The following is a 17,268-nucleotide window of genomic DNA, read 5'->3' on the forward strand; positions in this document are numbered from 1 at the left end:
CTAAAAACCTGGGAATTTGTTCAAAATTAAAAACTGTTATCCCATCTACATGCCTTCTACATTTATGGTATTAATTTTAAGATTAATTTACAATAAATTCTGCTTCGGCTTTGATGCTGTAGCTTGTCAAGACAGTTTTGAATCTAAATGAGCACCTCTGGTATTTCTTATCTCTGACAGCTGGACGCCTGCAGATCTGATAAGCATACTTCTAATTCCTGTGCACTGGAATTCATCTAGTTCAGATAAAATACTTGTAGGTGTTAATAAGTCACCAATATATTATTCTTATTCTGAGAGCTCTCTGGAATATACTACAGGATAGTTTTTTTTTAAAAAAAGGCTTTCCTGGTATGCAGCAGGATAGGAAATGAAGCATAAAAATGCAACCCTGTTATTTTTCTTATGGGCTTTAATGTAATTTATTTACAAAGACTTGGGTTTTAGGGAATTAACTCCTGTCCTTAAGGCTAGAATTGCCCTTAAAATGAAAACATCAAGCGGCTTGGTATCTTAATTAGTGGCAAGAAGAGGCAAGCCCTTTGTGAAACTCAAGGCATTTGCATGCCTCTTGCCTTCTGGCACTCCTGCCCTTGTCCAAGGAATCACAGAATTATTTTAAATTCTGTAGAGACTGTGTCTGCAAGTCCCGTTAGCCCACTAGACGTGTCTTCTGAGTCTGGAATGTGAATTAATTCAAAGCAGCGCGGCCTTAGTTCTTCCTATCTCATCTGGTTTGAAGAATGTTTTTGGACTTATTGTTTTCTTAAAACTATCTCGCTCAACAATGGTTCTTCTTACTGAAAACATTAAGTAATAAAATACAAACTGTCCTTTTGTGGGGGACATCACGCCACCCTCCAAGCTCTGGTCCTTCCCTGCTCTTCTGATTGCTCTGTTAAAGAGATTATTTCAAAAACGGCCCTTAGCATTAGTGGTGAATTTCTGTGCAAGATTTAACTCCTTGCTTTAAGCATCGCGCTGAAAGGCTCGCGGTAGCCTTCTGCCGTCCCCCTCACCTGCGTGTGCCCTACTCAGAGCTGCGTTTGGACCTCTTACAAGTCCCAGCTCCTCAGACGGTTCCTTCCCGCATCCAGGTGATGTTGCTTCCAGCATCCAGGTGATGCGGCTTCCTTTAGATGCCTCCTGCTTTGCTCTCATGGGCGATTTCTAATCTCCCAGTGCTCAGACTTCACCTCCATGCCGGTTATTCCCACACATCTGCAGTGCCCACTCGCCTCTGAATTTCAGACCTGTGCTGCCCCCAACCTCCTGGACGATACCAATGATCATCCACATATCCAAGAAGGGAACCGTGTCTCCCTTCCTCAGACCTGGCCCCCTTCCAGAATTCTCTGTTCATGGAACCTCCATCCTTCTAATGTAAGGAGGAAGCAAGAGAACTAAATGTGACATCGAGCTATATTCAGAGCCTGCAATGTGCTGATCAGCCCTAGGCTAGGCCATGAGGAAATCTACAGAACAAAGGAAGATTTCTGCTGGGGTCGATAACAGACCAGTGACCTAAACTGAGAAGGGAAAACAGAGTCTTTAAGTTGCTCCTACACAAAATAAACACAATCATTCATTCCCTATGGCTAAAACCATGGGGAACCTACGGATCAAAGGCTGGGAACTGCCAGCGGGCCTTTTGTGCTAAGGATGCTTACCTTTCACACTGTATGGCCATACCACCCCAAAATCAAAGGGTAAACAAAGTCTTTAAACTGGAATTCATAGAAACTAAGAATGATAGACAAATTGAATTCCCCACATTGTCTTTTTCTCTGTCCCTGTGTTGTCTCAGTCCCTCTGAGTCTCTCTCAGGCCTCCGGTTCTCCACCTCTGGGAGGAGATCACACTCTGTCTACAGAGAGTTTGTTACCCCTCCTCTAATAAACTTTCTTTCTGACTCCACTGGCATGCACTTGAACTCTACCCTGCGCTCAGTCAAGGGCCCTTCTTTCTCGGTGCAGGGCCTGAGCTTCCCACACTTGGGGGAACTCTGCCCTGTCCTGCATCCCTTCCCATTAAATTCCCAACAGCTCTTGAACTCGGCTTCTTCTGGCCAACGTGGCCAGTGCCCTAGTTCTGGCCGTCGTCACTGCCCGACTGCACGCACACGAGCCTTCACTTAAACCCTGCTGAGTGAGGGCTGAGTGAGTTCACAGGTGGAATCCAGGGAAGCTGTCGGCCAAAAGCGAATAAGAAAATGGGCTGGTGCAGAGCTGTGTGACAGCCAGTGGCCAGGGGAGTATACACGACCCCCAAGAGGAAGTGTGACACCAAAGCCCGGTGCACACAATGCTGAGAAAAATCGCTCCGGTCACAAAAGGAGACTGGATTAAAGGAGCTGGGTTTGGGGGAGAGCAGGGATGGCAGCGAATTCCAGAAACAGAACATTCCGCGTCTTTTCTGTCTCTCCCTCCTTTTCTGTTTCCTCCTGCTGCTCTTTCAGACCCAGCATCCCTAATGCCGGGGTTTCTCCCTGCCCCTGCACGGGCTCGTCCCGGCCGTAACACCCTGTCCTGGGCTCAGCCCCAGCTCCCCCAAGATTTAAGGCCACAGTGAGCACCGGAATGCTGTCTCACTTATTTTTGGCTGTTTCTCAAATGCTGAGAACAGTGCCTGGTACATAATAAAACGCGACAAATATTTCCTGACTGAAGGACCTATATATGTCCTTGGTGTTTCTTCAATAAATACGTTTTATGAGATGGATGAGGGCTGCTAAGAGCTGACTGGCAAACTGCCCCCTCGACGTATTTTTTCGAGACCTGGTTCCACCAGCACTTCTGACATGAAGCCTCGTCCAACGTCCTCAGCGGGTGGCTGGGCTGTCCCTCACGGTCCCACTCACTGTGCGTGTCGCTCTGTTCCAACCAACGAGCCTCATACTCGACTAGCCCTGAGGACGGGCAGGGAGTGATTACAAGAGGAAGAATTTAATTAGGTCTTTATAATCACTCCCAGAATGCGGAGCCACGGATGGATTATGCTATTATATGATGGGTTATACACCTCTGTGTTATGGCTGTGTCTACGTAATTTCCAGAGCAATTCTTTGCAGGTTGATAGACAGTAGCTAATTGGATCACAAATATTTCAATTCTGTCATCTAATAACTGAAATAGATTATAAGGAAGACTAACTCAGATTGGTTATACAAAAATTCATCCATTATTCTACAGTTGACAATAATGGTTAGATAAAACCAGTTACAAAAGAAAAAACAAAAACCAAACACCAAATCACATTACACCTCTGGGGACACAGATAAAGGTGGTTTGGGCCCTTTTTTTTCTGATTCTACTTATTCCTTCATTTAATTTATTTTAGGGCTTTTTATGTGCTAGGCATGATTCTGAATGCTGAAGATTCAAAGATGAATATAATTTTACACGTGTGCTCAAGGAGGTATAGTCTGAGGGGGAACAACAGTAGCTAATGTGATATTATATAATCAGAGATACGAGGGAAGGGAAAGAATATATTTTCCAAAGCATACGTGGACAGCAAATTGTACCATGCTGATTGTTAAATGCTGAACTTGCATTTTACAGAATTTTAAAATCTTTAAAATTACCACGCGCTATTCCAATCTAAACCTTGATATTAAGAAATTTTCAGACTCATCATCATATAGACACTAAGCATATTGGAAAAATATGGCAATGCAGTTCAGTTTTACAAAACACCATAAAAATTCAGACCAAGAGAACAAGTATTCAGAAGTGAAAGACGAAGAAAGTGGAGAGGCCTTTTTGAAGTGAGACAGGCTTGAGAGCCTCCTCTGCCAAAGAGCTAGTGTCCATCTCTGGAAAACAGGAATAAAACGCCTTCCTTAGGGGATGGCCATGAGGAGTGAATGGGACATTACCGGGCATACAAGTAAGGGCAACTATGTGTCAACACATGACTATATGCTATGAATATGATTCTCCAGAGGAACCGCCCATCGCCCCACCCCCCAAATTGAAAGGGAATCAGAGAAAAACCAGGAGAAGGATTCTGGTGGTCAGACAGGACGGAGTTCGACACTGCCCAGTGGTCGCAAACGTCGAGGACCACAATCAAGGGACTGGATTACAATACCGGTGTTCCCTACCTGCCCCGTTTGATAATGTCTGGCAAAATGGTTCACCACTCGATAATCATTTGCGAAGTACTCCATCAGAATAGAAGGAACCTCAGCAAAATCAGTGGGGCACCTGGTCCCTAAAGTGGGGGGAAAAGAAAAAAGTTGGCACAAATCGAAGGAACATATTTATCTTACTTTTTATGTATACTCCTTTAAAATTTTTATTTGTACTTGAGATGAACTATGATAAGCTTTAATTCATTAAATCAATATTTTATCTCTATAAAAATATTGCACATATTTGCAGAAAAGTTTATTATAATCCTATATATTTTCCTATATATCAAAAGTAAAGCAAAATATTTGCACAGCTGGATAAAACACCTTGTAAAGCAGGGGCTCACACCTTCTACAAACAAGCTTGTCTTCGGCTATGCTGGGCTACACGTGAAACACAACCTAAAACATTCTGATACTTAATACAGCATTTGTATTTAATTCACTGAATTCTGTCGCCAAATGCTTTTATCCTTCATTTGTTTTAAAAGTGTTTTATCCACTGATGGCTTCTTGTAATAAGGTCAGTCCTTAATGCAGAAAAGCAGTATTTTAAACTCAAAATTACTTAAAGCAACAAAATCCTATAAGAGCTTTTTATGATTCTGTCCCGCCCAGCTACAATCTTTCAAATATCTTCTCCTCCCCCAAAATAGTGTGTTATGAAGTTAGTTAATAAATACTGAATGTGAACAATTTTCCAAGTGGTCTAAAGCTGACCACATCTGACACTGAGCTTAAGATTTAGAGATAAGACAGCTAAGAGGAAACTCTATAAAATCATCAAATATGGCCGCAGATCAGCATGAAAAACTGCAATTTTACATAGTGGGAAAATATAAGAAAAATAAAAACTACCTTATCACACTTTTTCAACATGCTGTAACATGTTTCTAACTGATTTTGGATTAAAGGCAACATCCACTCACTTACTAACTCTGCGCTAGGTACTAAGGAGATATTTATTCACATGCACGTATAGCCACAAACTTAAATTCCATGTATGACAATATAAAATGTAAAATGGTACAAATTCCGAAAACCGACAACTGCACAGCAATGGGAAGGATGAGATGAAGCGATCCACGATAAACGGCCACAGGAAAACATTCAATGGTCAGATCTGCTAAATAAAAAGCTTCTTTTGCAATTTAAAATAAAATACAAGTTTTTAAAGAATCGTATTATAAACAAAAGTCCCCTCTTTCTGGCTCACCAGTGACATGCTGGTAACGGGTACGTCCCAGCATAGAATGCATCGCGTGTCCCATTTCGTGGAAAAGATTCTCCATCATCCCAGGAGTTAACAGAGTTGGTAAATTCCTTGAGGAATGGGGAAGATTCAGCATAAGAACTACGACTGGGAGTTGATAGTCTCCATCTTCCTTTAACCTGCCTCCACGGATTGTAAAATGGCAATCCTTTAAGAATCAGAAAACACAATAAAAAAAAGTACGAGGTAACCTAAAGGGTAAAATGGTCTTAATGAATATAAAATCCTACTAAAATGTATGAGTTCAAATTTTAACTTAATTCTATTCTTATTCTATTTATTTACAGACATTTTTTTCCCAACTCTTTTTATTTTGCTGTAATTTTCTTTTAAAAACACTGAGCTTACTAAGTTCATTCATTCGTTCATTCACTCCGAAACCATGTACGGAGCTGATGCTGTACCATACACTGGAAACAGCAGCATTACAGAGCTTAGATCCATGCCTTGTTCACAAGCAAACAGCAAGGGACAGATATCGAGCTACTAAGGGAAGGGACACTAACACTTATCAAGCCCCTTCGATGAACTTGGAGACACTTTCCATACCTATCCCTGGAATGTGATGAGCTCTAAACTCTCACAAAGCAAGGGATCTGAAGTAACTCCTCTGTAATAGGCTGAGATTCTCTTACAGTTTATAATTTACTCTTCGCAAAAACCCTATGAGGCAGGAATCTCACCTTTCAGATAAGAAAACTGAAACTGTGACTTGGAAATGTTAAGCCACGTACCCATGGACACACAGCTAGGACTGCTGCATTTGGGATCTGAACCCAGGTGGACCACTAGGAGCTCATGCTCCTAACCACTAGCCAGGACCATTCACTGGCCATTCAAGCGAAGAGGAACATGAGACTCAGTGTCTGGAGACCCAAACTCTGGTCCCCCTTCAACACCTACCAGCCAAATCCTCTTGGACACTGGTTTGCCTCTACGAGCTTCGTCTTTACCTTGTCAGATCCCAGAGCAGCTGCCCAAATTTCATACGTTGGCATCTGTTAAAATGCTTTGAAACTGTGAATCGCTATTCAGATATAAGGTGCCGTTATTTCTATTGTAACTTATAATCTGGGCTCTCAACATTTCCCATCAAATTGCCTGAAACCGTCGAAGGTGACTGACCTGCCAGTACACGGTGGAGGTAAAGAAATGGACCTCACGTGTTCCACCTAACGAACTGGTGGCTGATGAGGTTTCCACGTAGACATACAGCAGTCCCCCCTTATCTGCAGTTTCCTTTCAATGGTTTCAGTTACCCACTGTCAGCCATGGTCCAGAAACAGTAAATGGAACATTCCAGAAATAAACAAGTCATAAGCTTTAAACTGCCCACTGTTCTGAGTAAAAGGATGAAATCAAGCTCTGCCCTACTCCGTGTCTCCCATGATGTGAATCGTCCCTTTGTCCAGCGCGTCCATGCGGTACACGCTCCCACCTGTTAGTCACGAAGCAGCCACCTTGGTCATCAGAGAGAGACCATATTAACTTAGGTTTTATTACAGTATATTATTAGTTATAGTTGTTCTATTTTATTATTAGTTGTTGTTGTTGTTAATCTCTTACGATGAATTAAGACGTTATCACGGGTATGTATGGATACGACAAAACACAGAGTATATGGTGCTCGGTACTGTCCACGGTTTCAGGCACCCACTGGGTTCTCTGAGCATGTCCCCCGCAGATATGGGGGGACAACTGTATCCTCTGCAGTTTTAAACTAGGTCCATTATCAAGTATGGAAAACGGTTACGAGCTGGGGCCCTAGTCAGAATATCTGGATTCCCAGCACTTCTAGCTGTGTGACTCTGGGCAAGTAACTTAACGTCTCCGGCCTCGGTTTCCTCATAGTGTTGGTGTCTAGTTCAAAAGACTGAGGTAAACATTCAAAGATGTGACGTGACACAGAAGGGCTCGTAAAATGCCAGTTATCATTATCACTACCATTGTTACCATGACCCAAGTAAAAGTGACATATACAGATTTATATGTAATTATTTTCATAATGCTTCTTTTTAAATTCTATCCTAATTTCAAATTTATATATTTAGTAACTATTATTAATGACTTTTAACTATCAGGGAATGATATAATGAGATATAAAGTTCACATTAAAGTAAATTAACTGCTGATCACTTCTAGAGAGACCAGAGGTTGTAAATAAAGCATCACCTGATGTGGTTTGTCTGCTCGCTGAAAAAAATCACAGTAAATGTATCCCAACAATCCTTCAGATTCATGAACCACAGCCTAGGGGGGAAAAAAAAGTTTAATTTAGGCAAATGAGGCCATTGGAAACACTGCGAGTAGAAAAATATTCCTAACACACAAGAATTTATATATAAATCATGCATGGTCACTATTATATTTTATTACTTTCTACACCCCACGTTATCACAAGATAGCTACTATTTTCCCCTCCTCTCTTGGATGTGTCTGATTTGGGAATTCTGTCCAGGAGAGCAGACCCTTCTTGTCTGGGCCTTCCGTCCTGACTGCCAGTCCCCTGTGTCACCTCTACCAAACACGGCTCTTCAGACTTCACGAACCATTGAAAGGAGCTGGGAGTTAAGGGCTGGCCAGATAATTTAGCAGCAAAATTATTTCTCCTTCAAACCCTAGACTGTAATTATATATGTCCATACGAATTATAACCCTAGACACAGAAACAACGAAACGCAGCTTCTGGCTTCCGTTGAAGATCAGAATATCCTTATTTATGCCCTTCTCCAAAACCGGCCTGTTGAAGAGGACAGCCCGTAGGAGACAGCTCACCACTCGTCTCCGCCTGCCATCCTGACTTTTCACACCTTGAGGATTCTTCCAGAGAGAACCTCAGTTTTATGCTTTAAAACTTCCTGCAAGCAGATATTCATCGACTGAATGAACATCTATTTGTATTAGGCACCTACTCGGTGTGAGGAACTGTTTGGGCATCCGGGACACAGTAGGAACGGACCGCGAACTGCCGCCCGAGGCGGGCTCACGCCCGTGGCGGGGGACTTCGCCCTCTGTCCTCCTGCTCTCTGTCACTAGTTTTCCTTTTCATGGTATCTTTGCATTTTATCGATCTCTATCATTTCTGAATATGATTATCTAAATATCTATTTGTGCATAATGCACAAATAGATATTTAGATAATTAAGCACAGTGATGAAATGTGGTCCGTTCTATCTTTTCAATAACACCAGCACACCGGTTCCACGCGCATAAAGCACAGCCGGGGGGCAATGAGACAGCTTTCCTTTCTTGAAATATAGTGATGAGAATACGGTGTGGTAAGCACCGAAGCAAAACACCACGACGACGACACAAAGCCTTTGTGATAAACACGTGGGTCAATAAAGGCTCAAAGTCTTAGCAGGAAAAGATTAAAATATTCATACCGCAAATAAAGCAGGCCCTAATAGGAGATGGGTAGGTTCTAGGCTTGACATTATTAATGAAAAAGTCAAATTAGAACACGGGATATAAATTAATACCTGATGCAAATATAAGCCCTTAAAAGACAGGTAGGAGCTGAGAGGAAAAGAAAGGTAATCAATGCGACAGATTTGAGAATTAACCAAAAAGGACACTCAGCACGGCAGGTACAGAAAGTAATGGCACATTTTCCTTTAACAACAATCTGTCAGCATGAAGACTCTAGCAGGTTCCTAAAAAAGTTTTTTTCAGAAAACTAACTCTGCTGTTACACGTTTACATGAATTCCAGGCATCGACTGACTTTAGAGAACAGCGTTTTTCTTATACGGTGTCCTAAATCAGAGGTGGTCATTCGGATTTTTCGTGAAGCAGGAGTAAGGTGAGACACACGCCATCAAGGCACAGCTCAGCTGAAGACGAAGCTGCTGTTAACTCAATTACTAAACCCAAGAGATAAAGGAACGAAGCTTCACACGAACTGGGGTGCTTACCAGTTTCCGAACATCTTCACACCACACCTCTCCTTTCGCAGGCTGCTCCACATAAAGCGAAATCCCTAACAGCTTGCTAAACAAGATATTCAGGCCTTCCATGCACGCTCCAAGGGAGAAAAACGGGCAGTACAAACTGGGCTCGATGTTATACCTGTGAGAAAGAAAGAGGTGCAAAAGCATTTTTGCTCAATTCAGTTTCTTAAGGTAAATTCAGATAACTTTTCATTTAAAATTCAGGATAGGAGCTAAGAAAAAAGAAGAAAAAAAAAGAGTATATCTGCCTTTTCAGGGAATTTCAGACTCAGTCTGCTCCAGAAGAAAAGCAGTCTTATCGTTATTAGTAGTAGGAATAATACTAATAATTAAGGTAGACGTGCCATTCCCTAATCTCCATTCGTTTCAGGTTAGTCTTTCCCTGAGTCAGCTAAGCAGTCTGTCTGTCTCGATTACCCACGCTACATACCATTTTTGTTTGATACGTGCTTATTTACAAAATCTGACCAGTCTGAGCTGTAAGAGTAAACTTCATTTTATGAAATGTGTTATATTCTTAAGAGATGCGACACAGCACTAAATATTAAACAAATACAAATCGTGAGGCACACCAAGTAAACTTAAAGTTCACATCTGGAAAAATGCTGTTAATGGAAAAATCCTTGTAATATAAACAATTAGATCTTAATTTATCCGTTGTGTAGTTATAGATCTTAAATGAAGGATAGCATACTGGCAAGGTTAATTACTCTTTATCCAAAGACAACGTCTCTATGCCCTTTTCCAGCACAAACCAAAGCATATCCTAAATATGTGATGTAAATGTTCATTTTTGAGTCATTAAGTCAGGCCAAAATTTATGGTCCAGCCAGAAAGAATGGTCCTCAAATAATAGTAGGTACTAATTTTATTTCCACTTTCTAGGATTAACAAAATATATACAAACATACTTATAAAATATGTATGGTTTATATGTTCATGCTTATTACTAAATGGGTGACTGGATTTAGGGCGTGAGCATAAACTGCGCCACAAATGAGATTTTGGCTATAGAAACCCACAAATTTCCAACTTGGTGTCTGGTCAATTTTTCATAAAAACAGGATCTCAGTGTTGAAAGGGACATTAGTGGTCCGGTGGCCTCGCTCACTGATTCATCACTCATGCGGGTCTTGGACAAACCAGCTGGGTGTGGGAGGCCAGGGGCAGGAAGGGAGTTCGGCCCTGAGGAGGTCATGGCGCGGGGCGGGGGCAGGGGGGGAAGTGACCTTGACTGAGCCTGGAGCGAGGGGTGGGGAGGTAGAGTAGGTGCTCAACAAACACCACCGCAGGAAGGAGCGAATAAGCGCTGCACAGCGGGCCAGAGAAAGAGAGCGCCGTGACTTGACTTGTGGGGTGAGGGGCAGGACTTTTGGGGTGAAGGGCAGGAACTTGACATGTGGGGGTGAGGGGTGAGAGAAGGGAGGAGTGAGAAGGAAACTCCAGGGAGAAGCCACAGTGTAACCACAGCATGAAGTCATCCAACAACCTGGTAACGCCTAGTAACCAGGTGGTTAAATGTGAGAGCTCTTGATTCGGGGGATAAATGGAAAAAAGAGAGGGAGAGGAGACTGGACAGCAGTGGTCAGGTCCAGACAGCTGAGGCCCTGGGATGCCAACCTGAGAAACTGGGTTTACGCTGTAGGCCCGGGGTCCCCCGACTTTTTGATTACATATCCCTGTCGATAATATCATTTTTGAGTGTTCGACCTTAATATAAATATATTTATAAGTTAGATACATGTGCTATGGTTCTACTACACTTCAAAACAAAAAAAAGAAACATTTTATAAGGTGAGAGAAAGAGAAATAAATCTAAATAGGTTTTCTAATATTTTATGTCCACATCCTCAATGGATTGCTTGTAGATCAGGTGACCGCTTCAGCAGGCCAGGGAGAAGCAAGCTGCTGTTTCCGGGCCACTGCGAGGGTGACAGTGTGGGGGGCAGAATGCAGGCATGGCGGGGAGGGTGGACGGCAGACCAGCACGGGTCTGAACGAGCACCAAAGCGGTGGGCTCAGGGATGAGGCGACACACTGGAGTCTGCTTTTCTTTTAGATGAAAAAAGTTCCAGGACTTTGTGATTAGATCTGGAGGGTGAGTGAGAAAGAATGGTCTGGGAGAGGTTTCTGGCTTGAGCAAAGGGGAGACAGAACCGAAGCGTCATTTAATTGGAGGAAGGAGGGAGGATGGGTGCGTTTGTGGGAGAAAAAAGGAGGGTTCGCAGAACACAGATTCAGCATGGAGACACTGACTTTGGGGTGCCACAGGACGTCAGGCATGTCGTTCACGTGTGAGCTAAAGCCGCAGGAGATGGGGTCACCAGGGAAAGGTGATGTGGGGTGTGAAGAAGGTCAAGAGCAGACCCCCGAACTTCCAAGATGAAGGTGGACAGAGTGACAGAAGAAAAGTTAGAGCTCTTAGAGAATCGAAAGAAAGGGGTGCCATGGAAATGGGGAAAAGCGTGCTGTGAAGAAGGAGACCATCGAGGCCTCTGGCTTCTGGTTCGGCGTGGAAGAGGCATGGAAGGCATTGCTCCATCCAAACACGAAGTGAAAAGTGGGAAAAAATGAAAATCAGTAACTCTTCCAGCAGACAATCGAGGTCACAGAGCAAATCACAGCCTCCAAAACAGGAAAGACGGGCAGGCAGATACAGTCAAAATCCACACGATTCTCCAGTGTGGACAAGTCTGAGAGTTAAAAACTCCAGGGAGACCCCCGTTTAAGGAAGGACCCCCACACTTCTGTGAGTTTTACCTCAAGGAGCCCTACCAGGGTCTCATAGTGAAGGTCAAGAAAAATTCCCTCGTGATTCCAGCAGAGGAAGGGAAAAAGCAGCCACTGTGAAAAACACCAGAACATTCTGTTATTCTTCATAAGCCCTGACCTCAAAAGGAACTGTTCTACCAGAGCCTAAGCTAACAAGGGGAAGGGAAATATCCAACCAGATACCCCGTTAGCCCTGTCTCACCAAAGCCAGGGAGCGGGGCTGAAAAGGCACTTTTTAAAGTCATAGCCAAAGGGCACAGGCTCCGGAACAGACTGGGACCTAATGATGGAACAACAGAGGGCACCCCCTCCCCAGCACGTCGCTATGGCCTCTATAAGGTAACGGGAATACAGTTGAAAGAACTGCATGGCCCAGACCATATCAAGTAGAAGTCTCTAGAGAAACTCAAAGGCAACAGAGGAGACAAAAAAGAAAGTCTGGCTTCCCACACCGAAGCTACTGCAAAAGGCACAGCCTAACCTCTAGCCAAATAAACACAGAACCTCACACTAACACCCCATTTATCTCAGTTCCTTTTGCCTAGTACATCACGTTCGGCTTTCAGCAAAGAATTCTGAGTCATGCTACAAGACAAAAACACAGTTTAAAAAGACAGAACAAGCATCAGAACCAGATTCAGATATGTTACACATGTTAGAATTATCAGACTGAGAATTTAAAACAGCTATGATTGATATGTCAGGGGCACGAAAAGAATAAGTAGAAAATATACAAGAATCCACGGTAATGTAAGCAGAGAGATGGAAACTCTAAAAAAGAATCAAAAGGAAATGCTTGAAATCAAAAACATTACAACAGAAATGAAAAAATGCCTTTGATAGGCTTAAAACAGACTGGATGCGGCCAAGGAAACAATCAGTGAGCTTGAAGAATGTCAACAGAGACTTCCAAAACTGAAGTGCAAAGAGAAAAAAGAACAAAAAAGCCAGAAGAGAACATCCAAAGAATTGTGGAACGATTACAAAAGGCATAATGTACACATAATGGGAATACTAGGAGAAGGAGGAAAAGAGAAAGAAACGAAAGAAATATTTGAAGCAATAATGGCTGAAAACTTTCCAAATTAAACACAAATACCAAACCACAGATCCAGGAAGGTCAGAGAACACCGAGCAGGAAAACACACACACAAAACACTTAGGCATATCATATTTAAGTCACAGAAAAGAAAAAAGAAAGAAAGAAAGAAAGAAAAACAAAGAAAAAAATCATCAAAGAAACCAGAGGAAGAAAATCATCTCACCTATAGAGAAGCAAGGAAAAGAATTACATCAGACTTATCTTCGGCAACCATGCGAGTAAGAAGATTGTGACGTGAAACACTTAAAATTAAAAAACCGCAAACCTAGAATTCTGTATCCAACAAAATTATCCTTCACAAGTGGTGAAATAAAGACTCTCAGACAAGAAAAAAATTGAGAGAATTTCTCACTAGTAGACTGACTTTGCAAAAAAATTCTTCAGGAAGAAGGAAAATGGAATAATTCAGAAACCGGGACCTACATAAAGGTGTCGAATAAGGAATAAATGAAGATATAAGAAATTTTGTCATATTTTTAAATAACAGATAATTGTTCAAAATAATAATAATAAAAATGTATTAGGTGGTTATATCTTATGGATAAGTGAAACACATGACAAAAGGTTATGAAAGGCTAAAAAGAAGAACTGGGTACTTGCCCTAACTGAAGCAGTACCATGATATGTGAAACTGGACTTAGATTATTTGTAAATATATATGGCACACTTTAGGGCAACTACTTAAGAAAGTAAAAACAAAGAGAGGAGACAAACTGGAATAATATAAAATACTCAATTAAAATAATAAAAAAGCAGAAAAAGAATAGAAGACAAAAAAAATAAAACAAAAAAAATAACAATGAATAGAAAACAGTAACAAATATGGTAGATATTAACCCAATTATATCACTAATCACTTTAAACACCAATGCTCTAACTATAACAAAATACAGAGAATGTCAGAGTAAAGAAATAAGACTCAGCAATATGTTGTCTATAAGAAACTCACTTTAAATATAAAGATACAGAAAGATTAAAACTAAACAGATGGAGAGGATATATCATGCTAACACTAAAAGAAAGTTGAAGTAGCTACATTAATTTCAGTCAAAGCAGACTTCAGAGCAAGGAAGGTTATCAAGGAAAGGGATGAAGACAGGCATTACACACTGATTATGGGGTGTTTTCTCCGGGGAGACACACCTAACAACAGAGCGTCAAAACAGGTGAGGCAAAACCTGATAGAACTGCAAGGAGAGACTGATGAATCCACTCTTGTAGATGGAGACTCTGACATCCACCTAACAGATATGGACACATTCAGCAGGCAGAAAATTAGTGAGGACATAGCTGAACTCAACAGCACTACTGGTCAACTGGATATAACTGACATCTAGAAACTGCTTCATCCAATAATACAGTGCACGCATTCTGCTAAATATCACATGGAACAGTCAAACACACCTTAATAAATTTCAAAGAACAGAAAGCATGCAATGTATGCTCTCAGATCAAAATGGGATTAATCCAGAAATCAATAACAGAAAGATAGCTGGAAAACCCCCAAATACTTAGGGATTAAACAACGCCTAAATAACACATGAGTAAAAGAAGTCTCAAAAGAAATTTTCAAATACTTTGAATGAAATGAAAATATAACTTATCAAAATCTGTGGGATGCAGTGAAACAGTGTTTAGGAGACACTTATAATAATTAATTCAATATATTAGAAAAGAAGAAAGATCTAAAGTCGATTATCTAAGCTTCTACCTTAGGAAACTAGAAATAGAAGAGCAAATTAAATCCAAAGTAACAAGAGTGAAAAAAACATTTATAGAGCACTAGTCAATAAAATTGAATATAGGAAATAGAGAAAAATCGATGAAACCAAAAGGTAGTTCTTTGAAAATATCAAGAAAATTTATAAACCTCTAGTCAGGTTAACTAAAAGAGAGACAGACAGACAGACAGACAGACAGACAAATACCCATACCAGAAATGAAAGAGAGGAATAGCATTACTAACCCCATGGGCATTTTAAGGAAGATAAAGGAATATTTTGCCAACTCTATGATTACAGATTTGATAACCTAGATGAAATGGATCAATTCCTACAAAGACAAAATCTACCAAAACTCACACAAGAAAAAACAGATAATCTGAATAGGCCTATATCGATTAAAGAAGTTGAATCAATAATTAATAACCTTCCAAAACAGAAAGCACCAGGCCCGTGGTTCCTGTTACTCAAAGCTTGCTACAAAGTCTCTTTGCATTTGATTTTTAGGACAGTTGATATTCAAAAGTGAACAATAAAGACACACTTTCTTGGGGATGAAAAAAGGGACGTAATCAAGAATACCGAGGCTGCTGTGCCCATGCTACTAGTACAGCGCCCAGAGCTGTCCCAGGCAACATCGTGGGCAATCAGAATGTGGGACAAAAGTCATTTAGGAAAAGTAGTGACGACAGGAATCCTGAGGAACTAGTCAGGTGGAAAACACATAAACTGGAGGAGCTGAGTCCCAGAAAGAACTTGTGAGCAGCAGAGGCAAACCAGAGGAACTTGTAAGCAAAGGGATGTGGGTGGCAGTGTCACCAGAATCTCCTGCAGGAGTGAGCGGCTTCTCGCTCTGCCCAGCTCGCCTGTGAGTGCTCCACCTGGATGTGCCTTTGGGGAGGAAGGAAGTGCCTCTTCTAGAATGTGGGATAAAGTTTCACTATGTGTGGGAAAGTGTATTCTTGAATTGATGGAATGGAGAAAAGAGTTTCTATATCTAGAAAGATGAAAGAGAACTGATTCCAGAAAGCTTAGGTATGAAACATGACTCCATCACTTACTGCATGATCCTGAGCAAATTATTTCCTTCCCTGTTTCAGCCTGATCATCTATGAAAACAGGGATAATCACACCTACCTCACGGAGTTACTGCAAGCATCAAATGAGGTAAAATATATTAAAATACTTAGAAAAGTGCAAATAGTGAATACTCACCAAATATTAGTTATGCCGATGAGAAGGAGGGAGCAGGGATAAAGGAGGCGGCGGCGCTCTATGGCCCCCGTTTACACACTGCCTGTTGATTACAGACCCCCCTCTACCTCAGGGAAACCCCTTCCAGGTGGTCTGTGCAGCACTGACCACTTATAACCCTAACCCTGCAGCTGCAGACACACACACGTGACCTTTGCCTGGCCAATCTGAGTAGTCCTATAGCCCTGACAGTAAATGTCTCTAAATCCTACCCATGGATATCTCAGCTATGTGAGTCAATCAATTGTCCCTTCTGCTTAACTCAGTTTGAACTGCATTTCCATCAATTGTAACTAAAATGGTCCATTTAAATTTTAAATGAATGGCTTTAAAAATGATCTCTCTTTAGGCGATACTTGTTTCGATAAATAAAAGAATATTAAAATAGAGTCCAGTTTTGTGAAAAATAGTTCGCTTATCTGTAATGATATTGAATCAGGCCAGACTGACCTTAAAGAATGAAATCAAAAGGTCAAGTTCAAACTACAGACAGAACATGAATAAATAGAAATAATAACCACATAGCACTCCAGCTAGACTCTTTGATTGAAGAACAATTCCCTTTTTTATTGCCAGATAATAAAAACCAATAAAAAATAAAAGAGAAGAGAGGATTCTAGGAAGGTAGCAGAGTAGGAAGCATCTATAATCTGTCTCTCTACCTAGACAAGGGCACTGGAAGAATCTGACTGATGTAACTTTTGCAACTCTGGCTTCTGTTTAAGACAAAGGCCAGGGTAAACTGTGGTTAATTTCAATCAATTTCAGCTCTTAGCAGGGTAGCAGCTACCTATCCTTCCCATCCAGCTACACAGCAGGCAGCTGTGTACATGTTTCAGGAGCAGCTTACACACATCTTGTGGGACTACGGTGGGCCAAGAGGATTCTGTCGCCCAGATATTAGGGATCTGTGTTCTGACTGCTGATTGTTGCTTTTGATCCAGAGGTACAGACAAGGAACCAAGCAGCCACTGTTGTTGCACCTCCCTTCTCTGTGGCGAGCTCCTCCCAGCTCTGGCTCAAGTAAGTTCCAGAAAATTTAAAGGACTGGCACCC

At 41.5% G+C, this 17,268-nt stretch overlaps 1 protein-coding gene across 2 annotated transcripts in view; it reads right to left on the bottom strand.

The window, feature by feature from the left end:
- The window catches only part of MIPEP (mitochondrial intermediate peptidase), a 157,835-nt gene that overhangs the window by 91,576 nt on the left and 48,991 nt on the right, over positions 1–17,268 (bottom strand). For both annotated transcript variants that reach the window (XM_025049539.1, XM_006915826.3), the window contains exons 11-14: positions 9,328–9,481; positions 7,584–7,661; positions 5,355–5,559; positions 4,109–4,218 (exon numbers count right to left, since the gene is read on the bottom strand). In XM_025049539.1, coding sequence (XP_024905307.1) covers positions 4,109–4,218; positions 5,355–5,559; positions 7,584–7,661; positions 9,328–9,481 — 547 coding nt within the window. The remainder of the gene's footprint in view (positions 1–4,108; positions 4,219–5,354; positions 5,560–7,583; positions 7,662–9,327; positions 9,482–17,268) is intronic.

The sequence above is a fragment of the Pteropus alecto genome, unplaced genomic scaffold (assembly GCF_000325575.1).
Source record: "Pteropus alecto unplaced genomic scaffold, ASM32557v1 scaffold16, whole genome shotgun sequence".
In the NCBI taxonomy this organism is placed as follows: Eukaryota; Metazoa; Chordata; class Mammalia; order Chiroptera; family Pteropodidae; genus Pteropus; species Pteropus alecto.